The sequence below is a fragment of the Scyliorhinus canicula genome, chromosome 19, assembly GCF_902713615.1.
Source record: "Scyliorhinus canicula chromosome 19, sScyCan1.1, whole genome shotgun sequence".
NCBI classification, from domain to species: domain Eukaryota; kingdom Metazoa; phylum Chordata; class Chondrichthyes; order Carcharhiniformes; family Scyliorhinidae; genus Scyliorhinus; species Scyliorhinus canicula.
The window spans coordinates 80121510-80135288 of record NC_052164.1 but is presented as its reverse complement, the minus strand read 5'-3'; the positions used below and the strand labels follow the sequence as shown (position 1 = coordinate 80135288).

At 46.4% G+C, this 13779-nt stretch overlaps 1 protein-coding gene across 3 annotated transcripts in view; it reads left to right on the top strand.

Moving 5' to 3' along the window:
• Positions 1-13779, top strand: part of LOC119954046 (potassium-transporting ATPase alpha chain 2-like) — an 87402-nt gene that overhangs the window by 69480 nt on the left and 4143 nt on the right. For all 3 annotated transcript variants that reach the window (XM_038778821.1, XM_038778820.1, XM_038778822.1), the window contains exons 16-21: positions 799-953; positions 2559-2682; positions 4984-5129; positions 6894-7027; positions 7414-7515; positions 12830-12921. In XM_038778821.1, the coding sequence (XP_038634749.1) occupies positions 799-953; positions 2559-2682; positions 4984-5129; positions 6894-7027; positions 7414-7515; positions 12830-12921 (753 nt within the window). The remainder of the gene's footprint in view (positions 1-798; positions 954-2558; positions 2683-4983; positions 5130-6893; positions 7028-7413; positions 7516-12829; positions 12922-13779) is intronic.

Genomic DNA, 13779 nt, shown 5'->3' with positions numbered 1-13779 from the left:
GGGGGGTGTGCAGGAAAGTTGAGGAAAGGTGCCAAATGGCGTGCCCACCACCATGGAATGCGGCCACCAGCAGGCAAGGTGGAGGATGACATATCCCCCAGCCAAAGGCCAATTGTGACATTTAAGTGCCCGACAGGCCTCGCTGTGGACTCAATGGTGAGGTTTCCTCCTAATCATCAACTACATGGTCCATGGAGCAGCTTCTGGTGGCAATGGCTGCCGCTGTTGCAACGTCCCTGCTACTTTCACCAGCCACGCTTTTCTGCCATCTGCGTCCATCGCCCTTGCCAGGGACTGGTCCGATGATGCGCGAACCCTCTCACCTTGTTCCGAGGGCTGCATCCAGAGCGGTGTCTCTCAGGTAGGTGGCACTGCCAAAATGAAAAGTTGTCGGGCCTCCAATTTTCCGGCATCTCTTGGAGCATCTCCTGGTGGGCCTAAAATGGAGCCAGGAGTCCCCCAAATGATTGGTGGGATTGCCCCTGGATTTCTGCCTGCCATTGGAACCCCTGCTGCCTAAATTAAGTGCAGGTCAGAAATAAATGTAATTTCCTTATCAATCAACTTCCAAATACAAGTGGGAAATGTTGTTTTCCAGCAGCCGGGGAAAGGGAGAGAGAGAGAAACACTTTGGACAAGGGAATTAAGTTGGGAATCCAGAAAATGATAGATGTCTACATTGCGCAATCAGGCATCCCTTTAGGTTATTGTTTTCATGATTTGAGATTGAATACATAAAGATTATTGTCAGACTGTGGATGTTTTCTCATTACTAAATCAGCATAATATGTTCAAAAGGTCGTCTGATTTTTGACAATCTGAAGAAGGCAATCGCCTACACCCTGACCAAGAACATGGCTGAATTGTGTCCATTCCTTGTGTACATCATTGCCAGTATACCGCTTCCCATCGGTACCATTACCATACTGCTCATTGACTTGGGTACAGATATTGTAAGTAACCTTCATGCTCTAGAATCAGTTGTACCAGTGTCCTTCATTTTTCTGTCCTCCCTCATTCCATTCCATTCATTCTTAATGGATTGAAAGATAATGGGCATATTAAGCTAAACTTCAAATTATATTTTCCCTTTCACACATCACATTGTTTAGGAGAGGATTACATAACTCTTTCATAATTTCCAGCATACGCAGAAGGGGACATTCTCACAAGAACTTTGGGTCACTATATACATTGCAATATTGCAATAGGTGGCCTACTGGGGTTGAGGGAGGGAATGTTCGTGGTACTGTCATGTACCTCACCACAGCAGCAATGTAGGATAGACCAGTAGAAAAGCCCCATGTGTGAAGGGAGCAGCAGCCTTGGGCTGAGAATGAAGCCCACCAGATTAGAGGCATGTGAGGAAAGGGGGCATTTGCTTTGCTCTTCCCACCATTGTTAAGACAATGGAGTCATTGCCATTGCTGCCTTAGAGCCATCCACCAGAAGCTTCCAGGATCAAAGGTAATCGGAAGTTGGGTTCGACCCTTGCCCCTGTGGCATTTAGAACAAATTGTGTGGGAGGGAAAGACCAGCAGAAATTCTGGGCAAGAGGGCAGGGGAATTGAGATTGGCTAAGGGGCTGCTAGGTAGAACATGGGGTGGCACAGTGGTTAACACTGCTGCCTCACAGCGCCAGGGTACCGGGTTCAATCCTGGTCTCTGGTGACTCTCTCCCTGTGTCTGTGTGGGTTTCCCCTGGGTTCTCTGGTTTGGTGGATTGGCTATGCTAAATTGCCCGTTAGTGTCCAAAAGATTAGGTGGGGTTACTGCATTATGGGGATAGGGTCGGGGCGTGGGTCTAGGTAGGGTACTCTTTCCAAGGGTTTTGATTCTTTAAAAAAAAAAATTTAAAGTACCCAATTTTTTTTCCAATTAAGGGGTAATTTAGCGTGGCCAATCCACCTACCCTGCAAATCTTTAGGGTTGTGGTGATGATACCCATGCAGGGGAGGGATTCTGTTATTCTATTCTACGCTCATTGTACTATATTCCTACTGCTGCTATTCAATCCAGTATTTAAAGATTGAAAAGAGCAATGCAAAAATACGACCGCAGCCCTGTAATGTGGTGAGCGAAACTTAGATGTCAGGGCACAAGGTTTGAGTCAGAAAGAATTGTTAACATGCAAAATCCTTAATTTAATGCATCTGAATGGGGAGATGTACATAACATTATAAATGCAGAGGTTTATTAGTCATAACTATCATATACATAGAACATACAGTGCAGAAGGAGGCCATTCGGCCCATTGACTCTGCACCGACCCACTTAAGCCCTCGCTTCCACCTTATCCCTGTAAACCAAGAACCCCTCCTAACCTTTTTGGACACTAAGGGCAATTTAGCATGGACAATCCACCTAACCTGCATGGCTTTGGACTGTGGGAGGAAACCCACGCAGACACTGGGAGGACGTGCAGACTCTGCACAGACAGTGACCCAGCGGGGAATCGAACCTGGGACCCTGGCGCTGTGAAGCCACAGTGCTATCCACTTGCGCTACCGTGCTGCCCAGCAATAAGGCTTCTAATCAACCTATTGCTTCAACAACAGATTCCATCGATTTCATTGGCCTATGAGAAAGCTGAAAGGGATATAATGAATGTCCAACCCCGAAACCCCAGCAAAGATCGACTGGTGAACTTGCATCTGGCATCATATTCATATCTACAAGTTGGTGAGCTGAGAAACTTCAAATTTGCTGCATTTATTTGTGACTCCCACTTCCCTGTACACTGCTGGGGTTTTAATGTATTCTTCCTAACTGATGTGGTCAGTCTTAGTTATATAAGATAAAACATGCAAGATTATTGGCAGTCATTTTCTTAATCTTGGTATTCTAGGTTCAATGCATTTTCTCAAAGAAGGTGATATTTTGATATTTGCCAGTCTTTGAGCAAAAACATAAGAACTCAGAACAGGAGTAGGCCATCTGGATCCTCGCGCCTGCTCCGCCATTCAATAAGATCATGGCTGATCTTTTTGTGGACTTAGCTCCACTTACCTACCTGCTCGTCGTAACCTTTTATTCCGTTACTGTTCAAATATCTATCACTGTCCGTGTGGAGTTTGCACATTCTCCCCGTGTTTGCGTGGGTTTCGCCCCCACCACCCAAAGATGTGCAGGGTAGGTGGATTGGCCACGCTAAATTGCCCCTTAATTGGAAACAAATTAATTGGATACTCTAAATTAAAAAAAAATCTATCTACCTTTACCTTAAAAATACTTAATAAGGTAGCCTCAACTGCTTCACTGGGCAGGGAATTCCACAGATTCACGACCCTTTGGGTGAAGAAGTTCCTCCTCAACTCAGTCCTACATTTGCTCCCCCTTATGTTGAAGCTATGCCCCCGAGAAATCTAATTTGAAGGCTTTGTTTTTCTTCTACTTTCCCTTTTCAACCACTTAATTTGTTACAAGTTATGCAGGAAACCATCTTAGTAGATCATTTTTAAGCTCCTCTGCCCAAGTCCCTGACGATGAGATTTTCTGGCCCTTCTCACTGGTGGGTTCTTCTGGTCCCTCCAAAGGCGACTCTCTTCCCCACCCCGTGGTGGGTTCCCCAGCAGTGGGATGGGTGAGCCACAAAAAACGCCGGCGGATCTGGAAAATCCTATAGGAGTCTCTTTCCGACATGGAAACGCTGCAGTGCTGCCAAGGAACACTGGGGGTGCTGTACTCCTTGATGTGTTGGGTACTCTGGATCTGCGGAGACTGCGTTTACTTCAGCAGTAACACATACAGGCTACCAACACTTGAAATAGTACAACACTATTTTATTAAGCTAGGAACTGTTGAACATACTTTCACTGTGGGTTGACACTATGTTAGATTAAACTGAAGACCTATGCCTATCCTAACCAGTCTATACTATCAGCACATGGTAAAGATCTGTGCCACAAGCTGTGAGCTCTGTCCTTCTTAGAGGCTGCATACCTAATGAGCGGGAAAACTAGTGCCCTCTGTCTTTATAGTGAGTGTGCTCTAACTGGTGATTGGCTGCTGTGTTGTGTGTGTTGATTGGTCTTGCTGTGTGTCAATCAGTGTGTCTCTGCACCATCATATACTGATGTGTATATTATGACACTCCTAGAGTGGAGATTGGCAGGTTTGACCTAAGATTTGTGTTCTGGATCTTAAGTGGCTGCAGAGGAAGATGCTGAGCACACACAAGCAATAAGGCCTGGTAAAATTGGATTAGGAGTTTTCAGGAGCTCTAATTGGCCTGGAAGCAAATGATGTGTGCTGGTCTGCATTAGACACGAGCTCAAATCACAAAATCTTAGGATCCCTACAGTGCAGAAGAAAGCCATTCGAGTCAGTACCGACCCTTCGAAAGAGCACCCTAACCTAGACCCACTCCCCCACCCTATCCTCATAACCCACCTAACCTTTGGACACTGATGGGGTAGCTTAGCATGGCCAATCCACCAAACCTGCACATCTTTGGACTGTGGGAGGAAATCGGAGCACCTGTTAGAAACCCACGCCCGGGGAGAAAGTATAAACTCCACACAGACAGTCACCCGAGGCCGGAATGGAACCCGGGTCCCTGGCTCTGTGAGGCAGCAGTGCTAACCACTATGTCACCATGGTGGTGAAAATTGAGCAAAAAGCTCCAAGGATGAGACCGGACTGGAGGGTGAATTTCCCATAAAAGGAGTGGTCACTTGAATTTGGCTTGCATTCCAGAAGTTTAAAAGATTGAGGGATGATCGAATTCAGGTCTTTAAGTTTTGACAGAGTAGATAGAGAAATGCTATGTCTTCAGGTTGAAGATTCCAAATCGAAGGGGCACAATTAGACCTGGGCTGTTCAGGAGTGAAATGACGGAGTACGTTTTCACTCAAAGGGTTGTAGACCCCCCCCCACAATTTGCATGAATATTTTTGCCTTCCTTATCCAGGTATCTGATTTTGCATCTGCATTAACATGCTGTTTTATGCGGAAACCAGACTGATTCTCTGACTCTTACAGGTGTGACACAGTCAATTGGAGGATTTCTTTGTTACTTCACCGTCTTGGCAGATCAAGGCTGGCTTCCTTCAAGGATTATTGGCATACGTTTAACTTGGGAAGACACCACTAATAATGATGTCGAAGACAGCTATGGGCAGGAATGGGTATGAATTTTACTCTATGAGGTGTTATGAAGTCTTTATCTTGAGAGAACTTACAATTCAATAACATGTTGTCATGACCTTGGGAATCTCAAAGCATCTTACAACTAATAAATTATACAGTGCAGTCATGATTATGAAGAAAAAACATCGATAATTTTAGATGTTTATTATAATCTAAGGCCATTTTTGTTGATTGTGTGTTGAGATCAGCTTCACATTCACTGATAAAACGTGGTTCCACCTTTCCTGAACACTCTACTGCCGATATCCGATATAATGAAGTCCAACATCCAGTCTTGGGTGAGCTGCAGTTTTCTTCATTAAAGTCTTGGAAAAATCAAAGCCATTGTCTTTGACCCTGACACAAATTTGTAATCAAAGAATGCCTACAGTGCAGAAGGAGGCCATTCGGCCCATCAGGTCTGCACTGATCCTCCAAAGATTCGCCCTACCTAGGCCTACACCCCCGCAGCTATCCCCTTAAACCATATAACCTTTTGGACATTAAGGGGCAGTTTAGCATAGCCAATCCAACTAACCTTCAGATCTTTGGACTTTAGGAGGAAACAGCAGCACCCGGAACAAACTGACACAGTGCAAACTCCACACAGTCACCCAAGGTCCTGATCGAACCCGGGTCCCTGGCACAGTGAGGCAGCAGTGCTAACCACTGTATCACCGTGTCACCCCTTTCTGGCCAGGTTGAACTAATCTGTATGAAGCTTTTGCATCCCACATGACGAGAGCTTATTTTTTTAACTTTGTCTCCTCTCCATCATGAAGACCGTCTAATTACACCTCTTTCATCCTGCTCTACTCGCCCCTACCTCAGCCCATCTGCCCGAGATCCTCATCCACGTCTTTGTCACTTTGAGATGTGGCTATTGCTAAACTCGTCTGGCTCACTGCCCATCCGTCTCATCTAAAACTCTGCCGAGAAAATGGTCTCCTGCACCAAGGTCTCACTCACTCGCGACCTGTAGTTTTGCTGTTGGCTTTCTGTCTATCAATGGTCCCAATTTAAAAGTTTGTATTCCTGGGAATAGAGTTTACACTTTGAACTTAATTGGTGATTCCAGCACAAACCACAGAATTACTACAGTTCAGAAGGAGGACATTTGGCCCATCATGTCTGCACCTGCTCTCCAAACAAGCATCAATACTTAGTGCCATTCCCCTGCGTTTCGCTGTACGTTGCACATTGCTTCTATTCGGATAATCATCTAATGCCAACTTGAATGTTTTGATTGAACCTGCCTGCATCACACTTCCAAACAGTGCAGCCCAGACCTGAAACACCTGTTGTGCCCATTTTCAAAAGTGTTTTCTTCCTCCCCGCTGAGTTTCCACTCAATGCCATTTATATATTGACAATCTTTTGTGTGCCAGTTACACTGATTTTGGAGCACAAAAAAAAAGGTGCTCCTTTCATGACTTCCATATCTCTGTGATCTCCTCTAGCCCCTAACCCTTGGAACTCTCTGTTCCTTTCACCCCGGCTTTTTGTACATCCGCCGATTCCTTCAACCCACTGTTTCTGATCGATAGTGAAAGGTCGACTTGAAAAGCCAACTCTGTGTTGTGCTTTACAGGTGCTGTCTGACCTGCTGAGTGCTTCCAGCATTTTCTTTTTTTTAAAATCCTGTTGGCCTACGGCCAGCCAAGTCAGCATGGGGAGGGCTGTCTGGGGAAACTGCTCTCTCCCTTCCAGGTATAGCTTCTGCTGAAGGGAAACCTGTAAATGTTCAGATCTCTCATTCGCAGACGTATCAACAGAGACGCTACATGGAGTGGACCTGCTACACGGCCTTTTTTGTTGGAATTGTCATTGAACAGCTTGCTGACTTAATCATCCGTAAAACCAGGCGGAACTCCATTTTCCAGCAGGGTATATTTGGGTAGGTCACTTGATTTAGTGAATAACCTACGGTAGTAACTTAATTAAATGATTGGAGTGACTAAACTTTAATTTTATTTCACAAAGATGAAAAAAATTAACTTTGTTTCAGATCAAGCACTGAGAAGGATGGCGCAGTAATCTGGTGCTTGTACAGGGTTTGTTTCTGAACTGTTTATGGGGAGGTACTTTTCCTGCAACACTAATTTGTCTTATAGTTCTCTGACCATGGAAGGGCGTTCATGATATCCGAGTGGCAAGGCCAAAGGGGACGACAACATGAACGCAAGGAATAGGGATGAGGCAACGGGTCTGGGAAGCTAAATGGTGGAGTAAGATTTTGTTTTTACGTTTCTGAACTAGTAATCTTTTCTTTATGTTTCCTAGAAATAAAGTGCTCTGGATAGGTCTCCTCTCTCAGGTTGGAATTGCTCTTCTACTTTGTTATGCCCCTGGGATGCAAAACAGCCTTCACTTCACCTCTCTCAGGTGAGGAATTCACCCTAATGTTGTTTTCTAGAATGCTGAGTGAGGAATTCTGCTTCGGACACCTTGGAGTATGTTAACCGCAAGTCTTTATTGACAATTCAAAACTATGGACATATTTACAGAAGAAAGTGCATGTGAGGAGCTGACCCCATTCTAGCTCTTAACCCCACTGTGTAGGCAGAACTGTACAGAGACCCACATTAGCTCGATATGTACCACACACATCAAATCGACTCAGAGCTTCTGAAGCAGTGCTTCTTTCCTCGAAACATGATATTCACTGTTTTTGTTTTAAAGTATTGCTTTTATTGCATTGCTCAGGTGTGACGTCTTCAGGTTTACAGGGAAAACTGACTCAGATTTAAAATATTTTAACATCATGTGGCAGGAATATGACCAGATAGGAAACAACATTGTGATTAAAAAATTAAGAAAGGAAATTCTCAACGAATTAATGATTTGTAAAATGAGCACGTTCTACAAATTGTTCCAACTGGTATTTCTCTCGGTTTGTATCTTGCAATCAGATGTGGAAAATTGTAAACTCCCGACAAGAGAAATTTCATAAAGTTAGATTGATAGATTTTGTTGAGGCAAAAGTGAGCTGAAAAATCCCAGGTCTGCTGCTCATAGGCTGTTTAAATAGAAAATCCCATTTTATAAAGCATCGCAATATGAAAGGCTTTCAACCAAATCTTGGTGGCCCCAGTTAGATTATCAAATCTTGACTTCCGGTGGCAACATGTAGGTGGAGGTGGCTCCTTGATTTTTTGGCTCCTTGATTTTTGGACTTTTATGCCCGGTCTCACTGGGTAGTTTCTGGATGAGCTGGTGTGTGAAGTCATAAGGAGTTGAGGGAATGTCGAAGTTCCAGTCGAAAGGTCTTGTAAAGAAGAGGGCGAGCGAACATTCGCCGGTGAGTGTTACTGTGAGTCCAGCAGGAGGAAAGCTGGTGGGGGCTGGGTCGTCGGGTGGGGCTGCTCCCATCACGGTCCAAAATCTGACCGAGGTGGTGTCGGTGGAGTTTGAAAGGCTGTTTGCCAAACGTTTAGAGGTGCTTTGGAGGGAGATGACGGCTTCACTTAAAGAATGGGTGGAGAGGAGGCGCTTGCTCCGATAAAGGTGGAATTAGCGAAGACATCAGTTGAGGTGTGCAGCAAGGGGAGAAGTTGAAGGGGGTGGAGGAGGCATTGTCGCAACAAAGCTACCAATTCACCTCAATGGGTGAGGAGCTGTGGAGGGTTCAGAGCCAAGGTGGGGGACCTGGAGAACAGGTCGAGGGGGTAACATTTGACAATCGTGGGTCTGCCCGAGTGGTGGAGGGTCCAAGGCCGACCGAGTATTTTGCAAATATATTTGCTGAGTTGGTAGGGAGGGGGGAAAGAGCCCTGCTTCTATGAATTGGACACGGTGAATCGGTTGCTCTGGCCAAAGCCTAAAACAAATGAGCCATGATGGGCAGTGATAGCCTGCTTCCACAGGTACCACGGGAAGGAGAAAGTTTTGGGCTGGGCGAAGCAGAGACGAGATGTGAAGTGGAAAGGCATTGGTAGGTGCATACCCCAAGCTCTGACGGCAGGGTTGGCGAGAAGGGGGGGCGGCCTTGGGACGGGTGAAAGCGGCATTGTACAGCAGCGGAGCGAGGTACGGAGTGGTCGACCCAGAGAAGCTGAGAGTGACTCATAATTCGAAGGACTTTTATTTTGAGTCAGTGGAGTCGTTCTTTAAGTCTGAAGGATTGGGACTGAACGAGAGTTAGGATTTGGACTTTGTTTGTGGGGACTGGGAATTTTTTTTTTTTGTTTCTTGGTTTGGGCATGAGGGGCTGGATTACTGAGGAAGGGGTGGTAAGGAATCCGTGGGGGGGCACTGGCAGGTGTTATGCGTCAGGGTTTAAGAGAACCCCGAAGTGTAGTATGGAGTTCACCTGACCCACAACTTTTAATAGATTGTGGTATGGGATGCACACGGCCCACTCTACAGGTGTGGTACAGCAGAAATGGAAACATATTTTTTAAAGCAAAATAATGTTTATTCTATGAACTCAAGTTAACCTTTTTAAGACATACAGTGAGCATCTTAGCAACAATGAATTCAAATACAACCCCCAACACTAAGTAATCCTTAATAACTTCCCAAACAATATCCAGAAGACAGAAGAAACACATTTTTAACAGAAGCACGTTTGGTTTGCATTCTCTACTGAAAACATTTATAATTCTGAATTCACCAAATGATCAAGAGATACTGTACTCTTTTCATGGCAGAGAGAGCAACAGTACACCTGCTCTGTCTGGCTTCAGCTCCAACACTGAAAACAAAACTAAAACACACCCTGCAGCAAACAGCCTAAAACGAAAGTAAAAAGCCGACAGACAGCTCAGCTCCACCGACACTCTGACATCACTGCAGTAATAAACACCTATTTCTTAAAGGTACTCTCAAATGACACAGGGGCCACCGCACGAGCAAACAAAAACTTAGCTAGTGAAAGGAGTGTGGTGAGGGGAGGGACTGCGGTCATTGGAGACTGGTTGCGCAGGTTTAAGTGGACCTGGGAGGTATAAATGGTGGGAGGAGCTGGAGGGGATCAACAGTAACAAAAGGATGGGGCGGGCCTGGCCGGATGGGCATGGCCTGGAGTAATGGATGAAGGGGTGAGAGAGGTGAGAGACCCCCGCCCAGAATGGTGACGTGGAATGTGAGGAGGTTAGGGGGACTGGTGAAGAGAGTGAGTGGTTTTTCAGCATTTGGAGAGTTTAAAATCTGATGTGGTAAAGCTGCAAGAGACCCATCTAAGGGTGAAGGACCAGATGAGGCTTAGGAAGGGGTGGGTGAGCCAGGTGTTTTATTTGGGTTTGATAGTAGGGCTTGAGGGGTGGCAATTGTACTGGGTAAGGAAGTGAGGTTCCAGATAGAGGTGATGGCGGATCGGGGGGAAGGTGCATGATCGTAACAGGTGCATTGGAGGGAGGAATTTCGTGGCATTGGCAAGTATATATGCCCCCGTTTATTATGGCGTGGGGTTCATGAAGAGAACGTTGGCTGCCATTCCGAAGCTGCATACCCATGAGTTGATATTGGGGGAGAGGGGTTGGGGCAGCACGGTAGCATTGTGGATAGCACAATCGCTTCACAGCTCCAGGGTCCCAGGTTTGATTCCGGTTTGGGTCACTGTCTGTGCGGAGTCTGCACATCCTCTCCGTGTGTGCGTGGGTTTCCTCCCACAGTCCAAAGATGTGCAGGTTAGGTGGATTGGCCACGATAAATTGCCCTTAGTGTTGGGTGGGGTTACTGGGTATGGGAATAGGGTGGAGGTGTTGACCTTGGGTAGGGTGCTCTTTCCAAGAGCCAGTGCAGACTCGATGGGCTGAATGGCCTCCTTCTGCACTGTAAATTCTCTGTAAAGACTGGAGCCGAGGGTGTACAGGTCCCAGCCGCGCTTGCTGACCCTGTTGTGGGGACAAATGCGTTAGCCGGGCTCCTGACGGAGATAGGGGTTGACCTGTGGATCACCCTACTCAAACCCACGTATCCACCCTATACCCATAACCCAACAACCCCCCACCCCTCTTAACCTTACTTTTATTAGGACACTACGGGCAATTTAGCATGGCCAATCCACCTAACCCGCACATCTTTGGACTGTGGGAGGAAACCGGAGCACCCGGAGGAAACCCACGCACACAGGGGGAGGACGTGCAGACTCCACACAGACAGTGACCCAGCCGGGAATCGAACCTGGGGCCCTGGAGCTGTGAAGCATTTATGCTAACCACCATGCTACCCTGCTGCCCCGTTAAGAGGGCAGAATATTCGGCAATGGTGATCTCAGATCATGCTCCGCACTCGATGGACATGGTATTGGAGAAGGAGGCGACCCAGAAACTGGGGTGGAGGATGGATGTGGGGTTCTTGGTGGATCGGAGCTTCTGGGACAAGATGCGGAAGTTGATTGAAGAGTATGTGGGATTCTATTGCATGGGGTGGTCCACCCGTTGGTGGTTTGGGAGGCTCTGAAGGAAATGGTGAGGGGGAGGTAATTTTGCTAAGGTGGATAGGGAGAAAAATAAACGGTTGAAAGAAGAGATTTTGGAGGAGGATAGGAGGTATGCGGGGGACTGGGGTCTGGGGCAAAGAGGAAGAAATTGCTGACGAGGTTGGACCTGCTGTCCACGGGGAAAGCGGTGCATCGGTTGAGAAGGGCAAGCAGGGCTGTTTATGAGTATGGGGAGAAGGCAGGGCATAATGTTGGCAGGTCAGCTTCGCAAGCAGGTTGCGGCGAGGGAGATGGTTCGGGACCAGAAGGTGGAGCCACCAGAGGATGGGTGGGAGATGAGGAAGTTCCGGGGGAGGGGCCAGAGGTTGGGGTGAAGTGGAGAAGGCAGGGCTGGAGGAGTCGGTGGACATAGAGGAAGGGAAGGTGGCAGGGCGGGATGGGCTCCCGGTCAAATTTTATAAAAGATTTGAGGACGTGATGGACATGGTGGTCTTGCTGAAAACACTGGAGCAGGTCTCAATCTCGTTGCTGTGCAAGAAGGATCCAGTGGAGTGTGACTCATATAGGCCCATATCTCTGTTATGCTAAGATGTTGACAATGGTGCTGGTGTTAAGGTTGGAGGTGTCCCTTCCAAAGGTGATTGGGGTGGATCAGACAGGGTTTGTTCAAGGCCAGACAGCCGACATTAAATGTGATACGGCTACTGAATGTCGTGTGTTCTTCAGCAGAGGGAAGGGAGGTTGGTGGCATTAGATGTGGAGAAGGCATTTGATTGGGTGGAGTGGCACAGTGGTTAGCACTGCTGTATCACAGTGCCTGGCACCCAGATTCGATTCTAGTCTTGGGTGACTGTGTGGAGTTTGCACATTCTCCTTTTTGTCTGTGAGGGCTTCCTCCCACAGTTCAAAGATGCACAGTTTCGCTGGGATTACGAGGATAGAGAGTGGGCCTGTGTAGGGTGCTCTTTCAGAGAGTCAGTGCATACTCAATGGGCCGAATGGCCTCATAAAGTACTGTAAGGATTGCATCTCTCAGCTCTAGAATTGGCTGGAAGCGGCATAAAAGTTTAAATACCGCCCTCTTTGCAGTCATGCGGTGACCAGCTGTGTATCTGGACCTGGCACTTAATCACCTGACTGCACTTCTATACATAGAGTTACAAATGGTGTAAAGATAAAAATACACTTTCTATCATGAGCACAGAATGACCTAGAAAACAAGATTTTGTTTGCGATTCATTGTTGTTGTTAGAAAGCGTCCAATGCATTTACTTACACAGTATAAATTCCAATAAATATTTTTATTCTTTTCAGGGTTCAATACTGGTTTGTGGTTGCACCTTTCGCAATTTTAATTTTTGTGTATGATGAAATCCGTAAATTCTTCATTCGCAAGTACCCTGGAAGTAAGTCTTCATAAAACTGATTCTCAACTTTTAACTTCTTCCGTGCAAATGACAAATTAATGTGTAGCAGATACCTGGCATCAGTGATTTTTCACCAAATTCTCATGGCTTTGCAATTTATGCAGCATCTTCAGCTGGAAGTCTGTGAATTGACCCAGCTGTGCTCACATGCAAAATCACCGTTCTTTCTTCATCATTTTTTAGAAGGGGCGATTTTGTTAGTCACTCAGGCGTACATTTTTCTGAGGCTCTGCTACAGGTAGGGGTAGGCAATTAAAGACCAGAGACGGGTTTCCCAGTCAGCATTTTGTTTGGAGGAACCATTACGCTGCACAAACAGCCAGTGCAGATGCCATTACTACTGCTCATGGTATTCCCTGAGCATGTTGGGGGTATATGGCCCCTTTGACAAACTTTGTAACTGTTTTCTCACCCAGTTCCACAAGCTGAATGGGTTTTTGGACCCCGAGTCATTCAAGCATGTCCTTCAAGCTGTTGATGTTAATTCTATTTCAGCTTTGTTACATGCAGGGGAGGCCGTGGCGGTAATGTCACTGATCTAGTAATTCAGGGCCCAGCAGCCTAAGTCAGTTCAAAACCAACCATGGTGGAATTTGAATTCAATTAATAAACCACTAGCAAAAGCTAGTCTCCATGCTGCCGGCCATGAAACTATCAGTAATTGTTGTAAAAACCCATCCGGTTCACTACTGACCTTCGGGTAGGAAAATCTGCCATCCTTCCCTGGTCTGACTGTGACTCCAGACCCACAGCAACATGGTTCACTCTCAACTGCTGCCTTGCTGGAAATGCCCACATCTCATGAAAGAACTAAAATGAAAATAATTTCTTGCCAGA